Here is a 14283-nt window from a genome sequence, read left to right as displayed (position 1 = left end):
CCCTCTTCTCTCTCCTTTGGGAGGAGATAGAGAGACCCACCCCACACTCCAGAGGCTATTGGTGTCCTGTATGTTCCTGTGTTGCCTGTACAAATTCATGCCCTTCTTACTGAGACAATTTAATGCAAGTATCCAAGTTCTAGACAGGAATTTTCAACTCATGACAAAGAAGGGGACCGGGACACTGTCCCAGGAAGGGTAATTCCACACTGCAACACCAGGGCTGTTCTTTGGAATGGAAGATCAGCCACACAGCTCCCTTCCCAGCCTGCTCCATGATGGCACTGCAGACCTGCAGAAGCGTTATCACATGGCGGGGGAAAGTCTGCAAGATGATGATGCATTCAGGGAGCAAATCTGGTAATTTTAATAGCTACCAAATTTCAGGTCAAAACAAAAGCCCAGGCCATTAATTATTTCATTCCTTGTAATGAGTCATACATTGGCAGCATTATACCAAAGCTGAAATGATAAAACAGACTGAAAACCCTGTCAGAAATGGTTAGACAAAGCATTATTCACTACTATTACAGGAATTACATTTAAAAAAAACCCCACACAACTGGTGTGCACAGGATTTAGCCCTGTCCATCCACCACAGAAATTAACTGTCTACTGGAGGGCAGCAGTGGTGCCCGGGCCAGAAGTCCCCAGCTTTGGATGTCTGGGGTGGGCAGTCACAGGAAAAGACTACAAATCCGGGACGGAGAGTTTATCCTGTGGGGGTGGAAGACACTGGTCTCCTGGAAGCACTGTACAATGTCATTGTTTTCGAAGGATGGCGAGAAGACCCTGTGTTTAGGGATTATGAAGCTATTTAACTGACATGGCAGCAAGTTGGATTTCTAGTAAAACGTTTTGTTATTATGAACTATTAAACTGCCTGGAACTTTTTTGTTGATTGAAACAACAAATAAATACATTTATGAAGAAAAGAGAACAAATACCACCTAGCCGAAATCATCCTAAGTAAAACTTTGTTCTATACTTAGAGAGTAAGCTTTTAATTTAAATCCTTTAAAGTATAATCCCTTCCCACCACAGCAGTCGACAATGACACTCAGAATCGCCATCTTTCAGGAACTGAACCAGAGCTCACCCCATGCCATTCCCTGCATCCTCATATGGATGTGGGCAGGCAGGAAAAATAAAATCATAATTTCACAAAAAGGGGCAGCTTTCCAGTTCTGGGAGTCGTCTTTTTTTCCTCACTAAATTTGTATAGCTGGTTTCTGGGCTCTCCCATTTTAGCAGGGCAAAGTGTCCCCTCTCGCCAGCTCGCCTGCCTCAGCACAGCCCCTTGTCACTTGGCCAAGTTTTTTGTGCAGATATTCTAACAGTTTGCTTTGAGAGGAGACCATTTGGAGAACCTACCAAGCTTAACAAAACAGCCACTTAGAATCTATTTTTGATAATTATATTAATGAATGCAGCCACAAAAAGACTTTTTACAGTACTTGAAAAGCATAATACACTAATTCCCTTTGAACATGAGAAGCACTGAAGTGATTTGGTACATTTTCAGTTTATCCTTAAATTAAAAAAAAAAAAAATTAAAACAAATTATGCAATTAACTCTCTCAGCAGTCACTCACACATGCAGAGAACAGGACACTTACCTTTAAGCAAATTGGTATGGGGGACATGCTTTAACATAAATAAAGCTGTTTCAAGCAAAGGAAAGCAGATCAATAAAAACTAATTCCTGTCACTTCCAATCAAGGCTAAAAGATCAATGAAACTTAGCAACAGAAAATATAGTTCAATAAAAGAGGTTAGCTCAGAAGATGTGATTTTTAAAAGAATTCTTCAAGTACTTCAAATCTTACTAGCAATTGAATATACTCTTTATTTTTCCTTCTCTGTTCTTCTTAAATGAACAGATTGTTTTGAAAGCTATGAAGAGAGAGCTATTTATCCACAGAACTATCACAGCAGCTGCAGCTGCAGCACAAGCAGCTCCAAATGTCCTGCTAATGGATCTCACCGGTGTGTAATAGAGACACAGAAGGCAAACACTCTCCACACCCTAATGGGCCTCAGCTGGATGAGAAAAAGGGTTTCTCCCTACTTAAGTAACATTCTTCCCAACAAGAGCTTCTTAAAAAAAGTCACATCTAAGTGTGGAGCTATTTGAGAAGGTGCACAAACTGCTGAATGTTTTTTAAGAAAACAGCAGAGTCACCAAACTGTAATGAACATCATTTGTCATCCATTAGGACTGCATTTGCATCACCAAGCAAGGCATGAAATAGCAGATCTTATCCAGCCATTGAGCCTCAGACAGCTTTCTCCTCTCCTGCAAACTGGTCATTGAGGGGGTGCATTAATGCAGGAGAAAAGATTATCAAGTGAAATAAAGCTCAGTAAACTAGAGAGAGTAATAACACTTCTCCCCAAATAATATCTTTATATAAATATTTTACATAGGTGAGCAAAAACAGATCACTTCTACACGTGCTCAGGTGTGTGTTAGTTGTATTGGTTATTTTCATAACCAATGAAAATTGGTTAAATCAAAACAGTATTAGCCTAAATCCTGAACAGAAGCTATTTAATAAATATTGAGCAATATATAGCTATGCAAACTTATTTTACTAATAATTATAATTAATAAAGTATTAATTTTGAAAAGTGGTAAGGTGACGGGGATAAAGGAATAATTTTTAACAGGAAGGAGCAGCAGAAGAATTTATGAAATGCTATTAGATTCCTGTATTTATATTAATTACTATTTTGATGACTTTTCTGCCTCTGTTGAAACAGATGGAAGGAAATACAGAAAACTAAAGCATTTCACTGTATTTCCACCTGCCTGTGTAGGATTTTTTAATCCCTACATTGAACTGCTAAGAAGGGTACTGCGTGTTATTTGGCAGCCTTTGGAGACTGAAACGTGCCACTTGATATTGATGAAACTACCTTTACAGAACACGAGGTGAATGAATACAAATGCAAGTTTGCAAAGGTGCCCTTTTAGCCATAGAGCCTAAATTAAATTTCCAGCAAATCCTTTTAGAGTGGGTCAGCATTCATGTTCTATAAAATGTGGCTCTCAGAATTCAATATAAAAGCTTCCCTTTATAAATCCTATTTATGACTTCCTTCCCCCTTTTTTTTTTCCTTCCTTTTTTTTTTTTTTTTCCCCTTAATTACAGCAGAGGGGGATTAGTCAGTGTAAGTCTCCAGGGAGCTATATACAAAGCCATCTCCGAAATTAAACTATAAGGAAAACAGCAGAAGGCCCTGAGCTCTGGGAACAGACAAGACTAACATGAGAAAGCCAGGCAAATTCTCTGGACTGCTGTGGCCGAATGAGAAGAGGGAAAACTCCAGGAACCTTACCCCTACCTTCATCTTCTTTACCCATTCCCTTCTAAAAGACAAACATCTAATTTCCATTTAATTACTTACATTAAAATCTATGAATGTCACCATTTAATGAAGAACGTAAATTTGAATCAGAGGTTATCTTACATAGAGTGACAAGAGTAAGAGCCATTTTTCTGCAGTTCTGTTAACTAATTTAATTTGATTTTACACATGCATATATAGCAACCACAAAGCATTTTATTTTTTTCAGTGCTACTGAAAAAATTACAGGCTGGCTACTATTTCCCTTTCTTTGCTTTTAGGACTAAATACCTCTTGGTTGAGTTTGAGATTTTGGAGAGAAAAACAGAGAGAGTTCGTTTAAACAGGACTTTTCCTGAATTTGTGTATTCCCTGAAGGAATTTAAAGGAGTAACTGATTTAAAGTGACATTTTTTTGGTAGGTTATGGCTAAATTATACAAATGCATACGGTTTAATTTCACAATCTTTGTATTTTGGTCTACTAAAGCCAATCAGAGCTTTCCAGTGGAATGGTGTCCACCTATAGAAAAATGGATTTGACATAACTGTTAGCATCAAGAAAAGACTGAAACAAGGTTATGACAAGACAACAAATATCCAAAGAGTTGGTGTACGCTATTATTATCATATTTGAAGACATTACTTACAGAGTCCTGATCTTCGGCATGTGGTTGAAACTGGTAACAGGAATGCGGGTGATGTTGTTATTATTGAGAGTACTGTCAGGAGAAAAAAACAGAGACAAGAGAATAATAGATTGATCAATTATTTCAGTTTCTTCACCAACACATCATTTACAGAAACAAGCTGCTAAAACTCTTGGTAATACATCTGCCAGGCTGCCAGCAGTAAGACATGCTGATCCACTCCTCGGACAGTTTGTGACATTTCAAGGAATCATAGACTCATAGAATGGTTTGGGTTGGAAGGGATCTTAAAGACCATCCAGTCCCACCCCCTGCCCTGGGCAGGGACACCTCCCACCAGACCAGGCTGCTCAAAGCCCCGTCCAACCTGGCCTTGAACCCCTCCAGGGATGGGGCAGCCACAGCTTCTCTGGGCAACCTGGGCCAGGGTCTCACCACCCTCACCCCGAAGAATTTCTTCCTAATATCTCATCTCAATCTCCCCTCTTTCAGTTTAAAACCATGAAATTAATGAAAGGCAGTGTTAGGGCGAGGCAACCAACAGCTGCATAAGTATGGATGAAGGTTACTATTTACCATGTCTGAGTACCAAGGAGTGCAGGAGATGAGTTTTTTATCAAATATGGGAACAGATCCAGACTTTTTGGTTAAGCCACCACTTTGCTTGACAACCTGGTGCAGCTTGAGTGGAGGAACAACTGAACTCACACAGGGCAATACTAAAGCTTTGCTCTTGCAGTGCTCCCTCTTGCACAAGAGAAGTGCTGTTGACCCTCACAGGCTTGTGAACAGCTTGCACGGACAGACACTCAAACTGCCCTTCTGAAAGCAGACAGACGGATGGATACCCCTTCTTTGGTTTCCTTAGGAAAAAATATATGGGTAGTGGAACGGATACGAATAAAACATGACCAGACCCAGGCACGTAAGGATTTCTGCTGCTCTATCAAAGCAGAGCTTAAAGAGAAAACAATCTCAGCTGCTGGTAGGGACCCCCTTAGCTCTTCTTATGAAAAATGAACTGACTCGATTACCATCAGCTGAGTGTGCTGCTCCCATTTATGTAGTTCCTAATTATATCAATGACTCTCTAGCAAATTAGAAGCTATAAAGTTTATCAAGATGGCACAGGAAATGGAAAGCACTCCAACAGGGCATAATTGCCACGTTCCAAGTGCACCAAATCTGTGAATAGAGTAGCCCAGTTTGTCATGAGAGTTGATGGGGCCGGTGATGAGTCCATGCCCCAGCGCGGCCAGTTCTGCTGCTGCCCACAGCCACCCATTTGAAACGGGTGGTGACCACAGTATGGAGCAACCTGGGCTTTCCACGGGGGCACAGCACTCCACAGGAGCACTCTGGGGGGAGACAGTGCTTTTGAGACTTTGTGCATGTGTTGCAGAGAACATCTGCTGAAGAAATCTAAAGACACATTACCCTTCCCTTAACTACTTAGTTGTTCCAATGTTATGTATTTACATAAGATATTATTCAAAACTTCTTGAATAGTTTTAGACACGTTAACTAGCCCCCTTGGTCATCTGCCCACTTCAAAATGGGCATAATTCATAATTGTCATAATTCTGCCTAGAAACCCCTTGGCAAAACCATCATCTACAACATCAGCAGCTTAAAGCTAAATTAGATTATACCCTATTAGGCTGTTTTTCTGGTACACAGGAAGGCACATATGCCTGTTGGTGAAGCCAGGATGTGTGGGCACGCGGGGGAGAGGTGTGTGAGCGGGCTCTGACACCAGAGTTTGGGTTGCCACTGCACTGCACCTCAGCAGGACAGAACGTGACCACCTCGCTAGTTGGACTGTAGCTGCTCCAGATGGATGCACTATCGATCCAGAGGCAGCTTGGGGGCTGACAGACCCATGACAGCAAACTGCACCAACAGAGCAAAATTACCCTTCCTTCCCAAATCCGTGAGCAGAGCGAGTTATGTCAGGAAAAGCAAAGTTTTGGAAATCTGGAATCTGCAGGTGAGATCTGTTGCCAGGGATCTGTGTCAGTCACCTCACACACGTTCCCACACCAGCCCCATAAGAGCTGTAGGCCTCAGAGTATCATGGCTTATTGTATAATATATAGCCCTCATTCCAGATCCCCTGGAAAACTTGATGCTGCCAAAAATTGGACAGGAAACACATAGCTAAGTATTGGGATCAATAAGTATATAAAATTAGGGGTTTGTGTATTCAGTTTCTCAATATGCAAAGACTCAAACGCAGTCTATTGTAAATTTACTGGATAAGATGAAAGGGAAATACTGTCAACTTCAGAAGGAAACGTGGAAGTAAGCTCTTGCAGCTCCCAGCCATGTCATCTGTCAGCTGCGCATCACAGTCTCCATGTGCCAATGCCTTGCTGTGGCTGCAGCACTGGAAGTGAACACCAAGGTACATCTGTAGGACTAAAAAGTTCTGCCTTTGAATTCCTCCTAATGTTGTGATACCACAAATATCCCACTGTGGCACAGTGCAAAACGAACCTCTTGGTCATACAATTGCTACTGCTTGATGACCTTATTTAGCCAGTGATGCAAACCAAAGTCTTTTGTGGACAGGTTGCCAAAACGAGCAACAATTTCAGAAAGTGAACAAAACCTCTTATAAGGGTGCACACACCTATGCATCGACCCCTCAATATCTATATTTCTCTGCCATTTGCACATGCACGTTGGGAAGTTCAAACAGGGCTCACAAATGGAATTCCTAATTGCACCACCATTTTTTTCTGTAAACACAAAGATATCATTTACCCTTTGCCTCAGTTGCCTGTTACATAAAAATGAGCTATGTGCTTGGTTGGAGGATTTTAAGTATCCACTGATAAATAAAAGCCACATGTAAAGTCAGCTTACAAAAATGAAATCCCATACAGAACTGATGGCTGAAGAGGTCACACATGGCAATACAGGAGTCAATGGAAGCCAACAGAATTCAGGAGAGACTTTCTATTGATTTCAGAAGGATGTGGATTGGATTCAGGCAGAAGAGAACGTGACAGCAAGCTTTCTTCTGCACTGACTGAGGGTAGAGAGCACATCCCTGTCTCCCACTGCAATTCTTCATCTGGATACGGAAAGGTCAGCCTTTACTGATTTGATGATTCAAAAATATTTTTAGATTTCTTAAAATATTATTTTTTTAAAACAAGAAAAGCATTATTCCAATCACACAGTATTTCTGCTCACAAAATATCAGATGAGAGTGGCTCAGGTTTTGCTCCTAATAAGCAAAGGTTTCCCATAATTCACCGACAAATATATAGCCCTCCTTCTAAAGATCCCAAGTCAGTGCTGAATTAATGCACTCCTTAAACACAAATTTCAGGGATAACTCTAGCAGAAAGCTATTGCCCAGATGACTTAGTAGCATACTATTTCATTGATATTTAAATGTTAACCATAATGAAGGCAATAAAACATCTATGATAACAGCAATTATTTCAGGACAAAGAAGGCCAAACACTGCAAAGGGCACTAATTGACAGTGAGCTGTCTGCGTGACAGCCCAGCTGGAGCTGCAGGAGTCTAACCCTGCTGCTCTGGTTGTGCAGAGCACGCAGCTCCCACGCAGCAAGGACTCTTTGCCTTTTGAATGGGGACATTTTCAGGTAGAGATGTGCTCTAGAGGCATTCTGCAAAGCTTTCTGTCACCCACATGAAGCCTTCCCAGCAATGATTCTTAAGAGAAATGTGTCCTGACAGGGGCAAGCACACACCACAGTGGCATTTTTAACACATGAAGGGAAAAAAAGAAATTCTGCCGCAGTCGTCTACGAGCTGCCAAGAGGTCCCAATCTCATTTTCATCCAACTAAGATTCAAATCCATAGAGACATGCACAAACACTGGGAAGCTATGAGAACCAGAAAGCTTCCAGAATCTTCTGATTCCTCCAACATCATATGGTGAAACTTGAATTCTGCTTGGTTGTTCCCAGCCTTATACCTCCCACCTCTTCCAGATCCCAGCACACCCTTGTCCCTTGAAAAAGCACTGTCCTCTCACTTAGAAGCCCTCTCCCTGTAAACTATTCACATTCAAAATGCTGAATCGGGAACCTGAGGTTATAGACAATATTATTTATGCCAGCAAACTTCCCACCTTGGGCCGTGATCCTTGTCAGATCTTGCAAGCTAAGCAGAAGCAGACTGCAGCAGTCCTAAGGGTCCTCCAAGGACTACTTGGACGACGCATAACGTGGGATCAGCAATCTTCGAGGTGGTACATCCTCCACTGGTATGAACTGTCATAGTCCCATTGACTTCAATTTACAACCCCAGAGGAACTGCTCTACTAACTCACTCCTCTGCCAGTTGCCCAAACTGGTTAGAGGCACGCATAGAGCTGCTTTCTTGCTTCCAAAGAATAAAGCTGATTTATAGCCCCTACTAATCAGATTTTTTTTTTTAAAGGAAAGAATGCTCACTCTGCAATCCTGTCACAATTTGAAAACAATTACCCATCTCCTTCCTCAAACTTCTTGTGCAAATTTAACTACATGTAGTTGCATTTGTTCTCTTCTGACTTGCTCCAAATTCAAGTACACCACTGTAGTTCCCTGACAAAGAGTTTTTAATTCCAGACTCAATGTAATTACATTAAAATCATTAACCTGTAGAAATGACTGTCGTGTGTGTTTTTTTAAATAATGTTGATGCATTATTCTTTACTCCTTTCTCCACCCTCTTGAATAGGAATTCAGGATGAGATGAGAGTCAGAAAAAAATTATACTCCTAATGCTAGATGAAATCACACAACTTTTATAGAAGATACTTCAGGGAAAAAAAAAGGAAAGGATTTAAATTTTGAACCCTAATAATAATCGAAGTATTTTATTTATAAAACTCAGGAACTCTAAGCATCTCTTCATGTTCCTTGGACTAATTCAGGGAGCAGAAATCCCAGACTGTCAGATCAATAGTCACTCTAAAGTCTGTAAATTACAGAGTACACAGCGATTTTGTTTCTCTTACTTGGAATTCAATTAATGATATAATTAAGATCATATAATGATTATCAGAATGCCTGGTGACTTATTCATCTGAAATAACAATACTTTCAATATAATATATCTACCCACTCAGTTCCAGTTAAGTACTGGACATGAAGCAAATGGATGAGAACGTCACGATGTCAGAAAAAGTTAAACAACAGAATTTTCTGAAATATTAACTATTTAATTTCTTTGATTAGTACTTCAGTAAGTACATTGTAAAACAGTAACTGTCTTAATGTTTTCCAGTCACACTTCAAGTGTGAAAATAGGTAGGAGGTTTGGGTTTTTTGTTAAACACATAACACTGTTTGTGTGTGACAATACCACCTGCTACAACCCAGCTTAAGAAAAAGTTATAGCATCCCATTTTATCATTGGCAAAAAGAACAATCACTATGCAAATCTCCATTTTTCTAAGTACAAGGCATCTTCATAACGTACATGGATTAACGAGCTATGCATCAGGACAACACTCACAGTGATGCTTCTTGTATATGATCTGAAAGGATGAGAATGAAAGGGGAAGGGGCAAACATGTAGGCTGAAGACATCCTTTGTTTTTTGACAGTAACAGAGACTGATTTTCTTTCACATTCCATTTCTGCAGCTGATTAGCACAAACAGCTAATCAAATTGAGAAATTATATGGTAGATTAAATTTTTGATTAACACTTTCCCCCAAGCCTTAATAAGCCTCTACCATAGTTACTACAGGTCTGCTGTGCTGGCCGTTCAGGTTTATGATAGACACCAGGTTGCTTTTGTGTTGCATTTGGCTGATCACAGGACACTGCAGCATTTGCAAAATTCTCAGTTAGAAAGAAATATTCAGACCCATTTACTGATAGGTAAACGGAGAAAGAGATCTGAAAAGGCACTAGCTCATTCACCTTATTTCTGGTTTTGAAGGCCTTTTACGTTTGGGCACTGAGATTCTCTACAAGCTTCTAACATGACAGCAGGAATCCTGCAAACGACAGGCCTCACTTGGCAGCGATATTTAGTTCCTTTTCCTCCCCAAAACTCTCCAGACACAGTGGGGAAGGAGTGAGGTGCTGATGTGCCTCACCCTGTGATAAACCTGTATTTTGAGAGGGAGCAGAGCAGAGAAGGCAGGGGGCATGGCTGGTGGAACAGCCGCACGGGCACCGCAGCGCCGGTGGCGCTAACAACTCTAACATTTCCTTCTGTCTCCTCCAATTACCCCACTGCTCTATCACCCTGCGCTGGGTGGCTGGCTGTGTAATCCGCGTCTTGTGTGTCCATAACACCATGTAATTGGGCCTAATGCAAGATGATTATCTATGTGCATGCAATGGATAGTTACAAATGGGGCATCTGCAGCCTCGTAGCGTTCCCAAGAGTGAATTACTGTCATACTCCCCCATTACAGCTTCTCCCACAACCCCCATGGTTTCCAGGCTTCCTACCCCCAGTGCAACCATACATCCAGTCAATGAGACCGGAAAATTTATTAAGACTTAACCAAGGCATCTCCAAGCATAATTAAACCTCTCATTTAAATAGTTTCCTTGATAATGTTATTTCTGTTCAGAAGTGGGTGAACTGATGCAAAAGGAGATTGAGCAGCTCCCCCCAAGGTGCCAGTGGGGCTCAGAAGGGCATGCAGCAGCCTGGCCCTGGCTGTGACAGAAAGACAACTTCTCTGAGACCCCAGAGCTTTGGGGGGGAGCAGAGTGTTGGTAAATAAAAATATGTGAAAGAATCTTTTCACCGTGTACATGTGGACTGAAACTGTTGAACCTGTGCAAGATGAGACGAGACATCTCCATCAGTATTCGTCCACATAAAGAGGATCGTGGGGTCTGTCTGAAACACTGGAGATGAAATATGAATTTGGGTGACTGCATTAGCAGCAAAATTCAACACTAACAGTGACACAACCTTAGATCTGTGTTAGCAGATTCCTATCACTTACTCTTAAACCTCTCTCCAACTACATAAAAAGCCATTGCAAAGGGAAAAGAAAATCTCTGTTCCTTGTATTCAACAAAGGTTAAGCAAAACAGTAACAGGTTTACATTTCAGAAAGAGGAATGTTGGTAAGATACAGGGGAGATGTTTCTTCTCAATTTTAGAGAGGGTGCAGCCATCAGCACTGGAAGCCTGTAGCAAAGGACTGAAGGAATCCCTGGTAGGAATGGCACGGGACTGGGTGGTCCTGCCCTAGTGTGAGGCAAGAGACAATGACTTCAGACTCCTTCCAGCCCTTACCTACCACCTAATATAACCAACAGCGGGGGCCAGTTTACTAATTACAAAAAGTGAATCTAAATCTATTTTTAGTAATAAAACCAAGACTTGAATTTTATACACTGCCATAATTAATGTTTGTAATTGACTTTGAGATTGTTGGGTAAACGAGCTGTATTTTCAATAGCTGTAAAGATATATTTTTCAGACAGGTCAGAAGGAATTTGCATCAAATTAAATATTTACTGCTTCTCACGGCCTCTGATGAAAATGCAAAATGGCTTTGGCACTCTATCCCTCAGCACAGTCCTCATCCTTGACTTTCAAGGCACCCAAGATTTGCTTGTTAGGCAAGGTCCAAAACGCAACTGGATCTCTTCAGAGTTTTGGTGCGTCCTGAGTGCCTCTTGTACTCAATCTTTTGATCTCCCCACAGACTGTTTAAGTTAAAGCCCACAACTACCATGAGGGCATATAATGAAAGCAACTGATGCTGCACTGATTAATCCATTACTTTCAACTGTTAGAAAACATAATGATCTCACAAGGGGCTTTATTCACTGACACACAGCAGCAGAGCTCTGATCTGACACCTCAAATTAGCAGCAAAAGCAATAACAGCTGGGTTTTTGTCTCAATATTTGTACCCAACTCTAAAATGAGTTGGCACTGTACAAGTGCTATTTTTAAACACAATGTTAGCCCAGGCAAATAATCTTCTAAATAGTCTCCAGGTGACACAAAAAATCCACTGAAATAAATAAAAATAACTAGTTGCCAATTTGTGGTTTCTGTTCTAGCATTAGTCTTGCGGATGTGTTCACAATTCTTCTCATCATGGCAACATGAGAGGCTCTAGCATCATTAACTTGGGAAGCTGACATCAGAAATATGACTAGTCTCAAGGACACAGAGGAAAGAAAATGTTCTTTTTAGAAATGTATGAAAAAATAAAATAAATAAGCTTAGCAAGGAATTACGCACAAAGCTGCCAGCAGTGTTTACTGCTCCAGTTGCCTGATTCTTCCCAATCTGTGGCTGATTTTAATTTGCATGTAACTGTCAGTTTTTAACTATTTAAGTTTATTATAAAGGCCAGATGTTTATGACAGATTTTTTTTGTCCCTCGAAGTAGTGAGAATACTTTCAAAAACATCAGCCTTTGGGGAAACTGGGTTATTATAATAACAAATTCTTTGTTTAAAATGCCTGGTTTGTCACCTGACAAGAACCAGGGTGATCACATTTGCCTGTAGTGACAATTTTGGGGCATATTAACTTAAGTCCTGTAATGGCTGCATTAACCCTCCCTAGAGACTGGCTGTGCCTTGGCAGGATGGCAGCTAAGAAAATGGTTGGGCAAGCTATTGGGGTAAAGAGACTGGGACAGGAATCAGTGCAAATGGGTAAAAGAGGCCAGAAAAAAAAAATAAATCATATGGGGCTGTACAATCAAAGATTGTATTGTCACATGTAGAAAAGAGGGAGCTGGATTCTGACAACTTCTGTCTGGTGGCTGCTGCTCAAACCTTTCCAGTGTTATCTTTAGCTCTGCATTTCTGTTGTACGTGCACACACTTATCGTTATGCCTGAACATACTTCCTTACACTGACACGCAAAGAAGTAAAATATGCTAAAACAAGATAAACTAGAAAATCAGAGGAGAGGAGTGTAAGATGAGCTAAGCCAAGAGAAGGTAAAATAAAATACAATACAGGTGATACAGAGTATGAGGATACACAATTTGTTTAAGTTGCAGACTTTGATAGATGTTAAGTCAAGAATGTCATTCACATGGTCTTACCTGAAACGTCTTACTGCTTCCCCTAAAGGAAGCCTGCTCTTTATATATACAGGAAGACACACTATTTCCCACACAATCAAATCACCTCTATTAGCTGTACAAAAGACAGGTACCAGTTGCATCCCCCAATTCTTTCTAATGTCTATGCCCAGTGAGAGTTGAAAAAGCTTTTTAGAGAAATTTCAATCAACTTTTCAGTCTTTTACATGACATTCTAATTCTAGGCAAAAAAAAATACAAATTCAGTTCAGGCTGAATGGCAATTTTAGTTATAAAAGCATTGGTGCAAAGACAAAATAACACAGGCTGAAATTATTCTGACACTGCTTTATTGTTAAATTAAGGATTCTCCAATAAATTATTTTTCTAAACTCAAAAATGACAGAAGAAACTGCCTTTATTTTTTTTTGAATCAAGAAATTTCGTCAGGTCTTAGCCCAAAGCTACACATTTTTCAGTGCACTGTATTGGGAATAACTGCTGTGGCTCTAAGTCCCAATTACAGGCGTAATTTTCTGTAAGTATTTGGACTCAGAGAAACAAAAGTGTTGCTGCAAACACTGAATAAATGTTTTACTTCATCAGAGTGGTTTTGATTTTTCTCTATGGTACCCAATTTCAAGGGCTGATATTATTGCCTAGAACCACTGGGAACAAGTCCAATTATCATAATACCCAGATCAATGTCCACTGAAGTCAGTGCAAATCCTGTTGCTGGTTTCAGCAAGGAGTGAATCTAGTCCCTGCAACCTATTTATTTAGGTGCAGATTTTCACAGGAGCCCCAGCAATCAAAAATATAATCATATTCAATTTCAACTCACCTAAATTTTGTTTAGTAGATTAATACGAAAATCCCTTGTTTGATAAATTAATATAATTACATTAATAATATAATTATATTAGTTTAATATAAATTAATTGTTAAATAGATATGTATTTATTATTTTTTTAGGTTTTACAGAGATCTCTCTTACTAAATATGGCTCTTGGTGTTACCCAGCTGCATGCACGTCAGGTACCATAGTTTATGGATTCTGTGCTACTCCTGCCAAAATCAATGGAAACTGGATTGGGTTCTCGATGCGTACAGAGGTCTGAAAACCCCCCAGAATGTATTTATGAAAAGGATGAAAAAGAATCAACAAGACAGAGTCAGATCATACAAACCTTAAGTCCGATGCATCAATACTTCAGCAAAATAAAATGGTTTCTCACGTTCCTGCCCGAACAGTTGTTTCTCTTTAG

At 40.3% G+C, this 14283-nt stretch overlaps 1 protein-coding gene across 1 annotated transcript in view; it reads right to left on the bottom strand.

Moving 5' to 3' along the window:
• The window catches only part of LOC106891544 (slit homolog 3 protein-like), a 554801-nt gene that overhangs the window by 233944 nt on the left and 306574 nt on the right, over nucleotides 1-14283 (bottom strand). Inside the window, exon 7 of the mRNA XM_014948178.1 lies at nucleotides 4004-4075. Within this exon, the coding sequence (XP_014803664.1) occupies nucleotides 4004-4075 (72 nt within the window). The remainder of the gene's footprint in view (nucleotides 1-4003; nucleotides 4076-14283) is intronic.

This window comes from Calidris pugnax, unplaced genomic scaffold (assembly GCF_001431845.1).
Source record: "Calidris pugnax isolate Ruff unplaced genomic scaffold, ASM143184v1 scaffold27, whole genome shotgun sequence".
In the NCBI taxonomy this organism is placed as follows: Eukaryota; Metazoa; Chordata; class Aves; order Charadriiformes; family Scolopacidae; genus Calidris; species Calidris pugnax.
The sequence above is the reverse complement of the archived record's forward strand: the minus strand, read 5'-3'. Positions and strand labels throughout refer to the sequence as shown.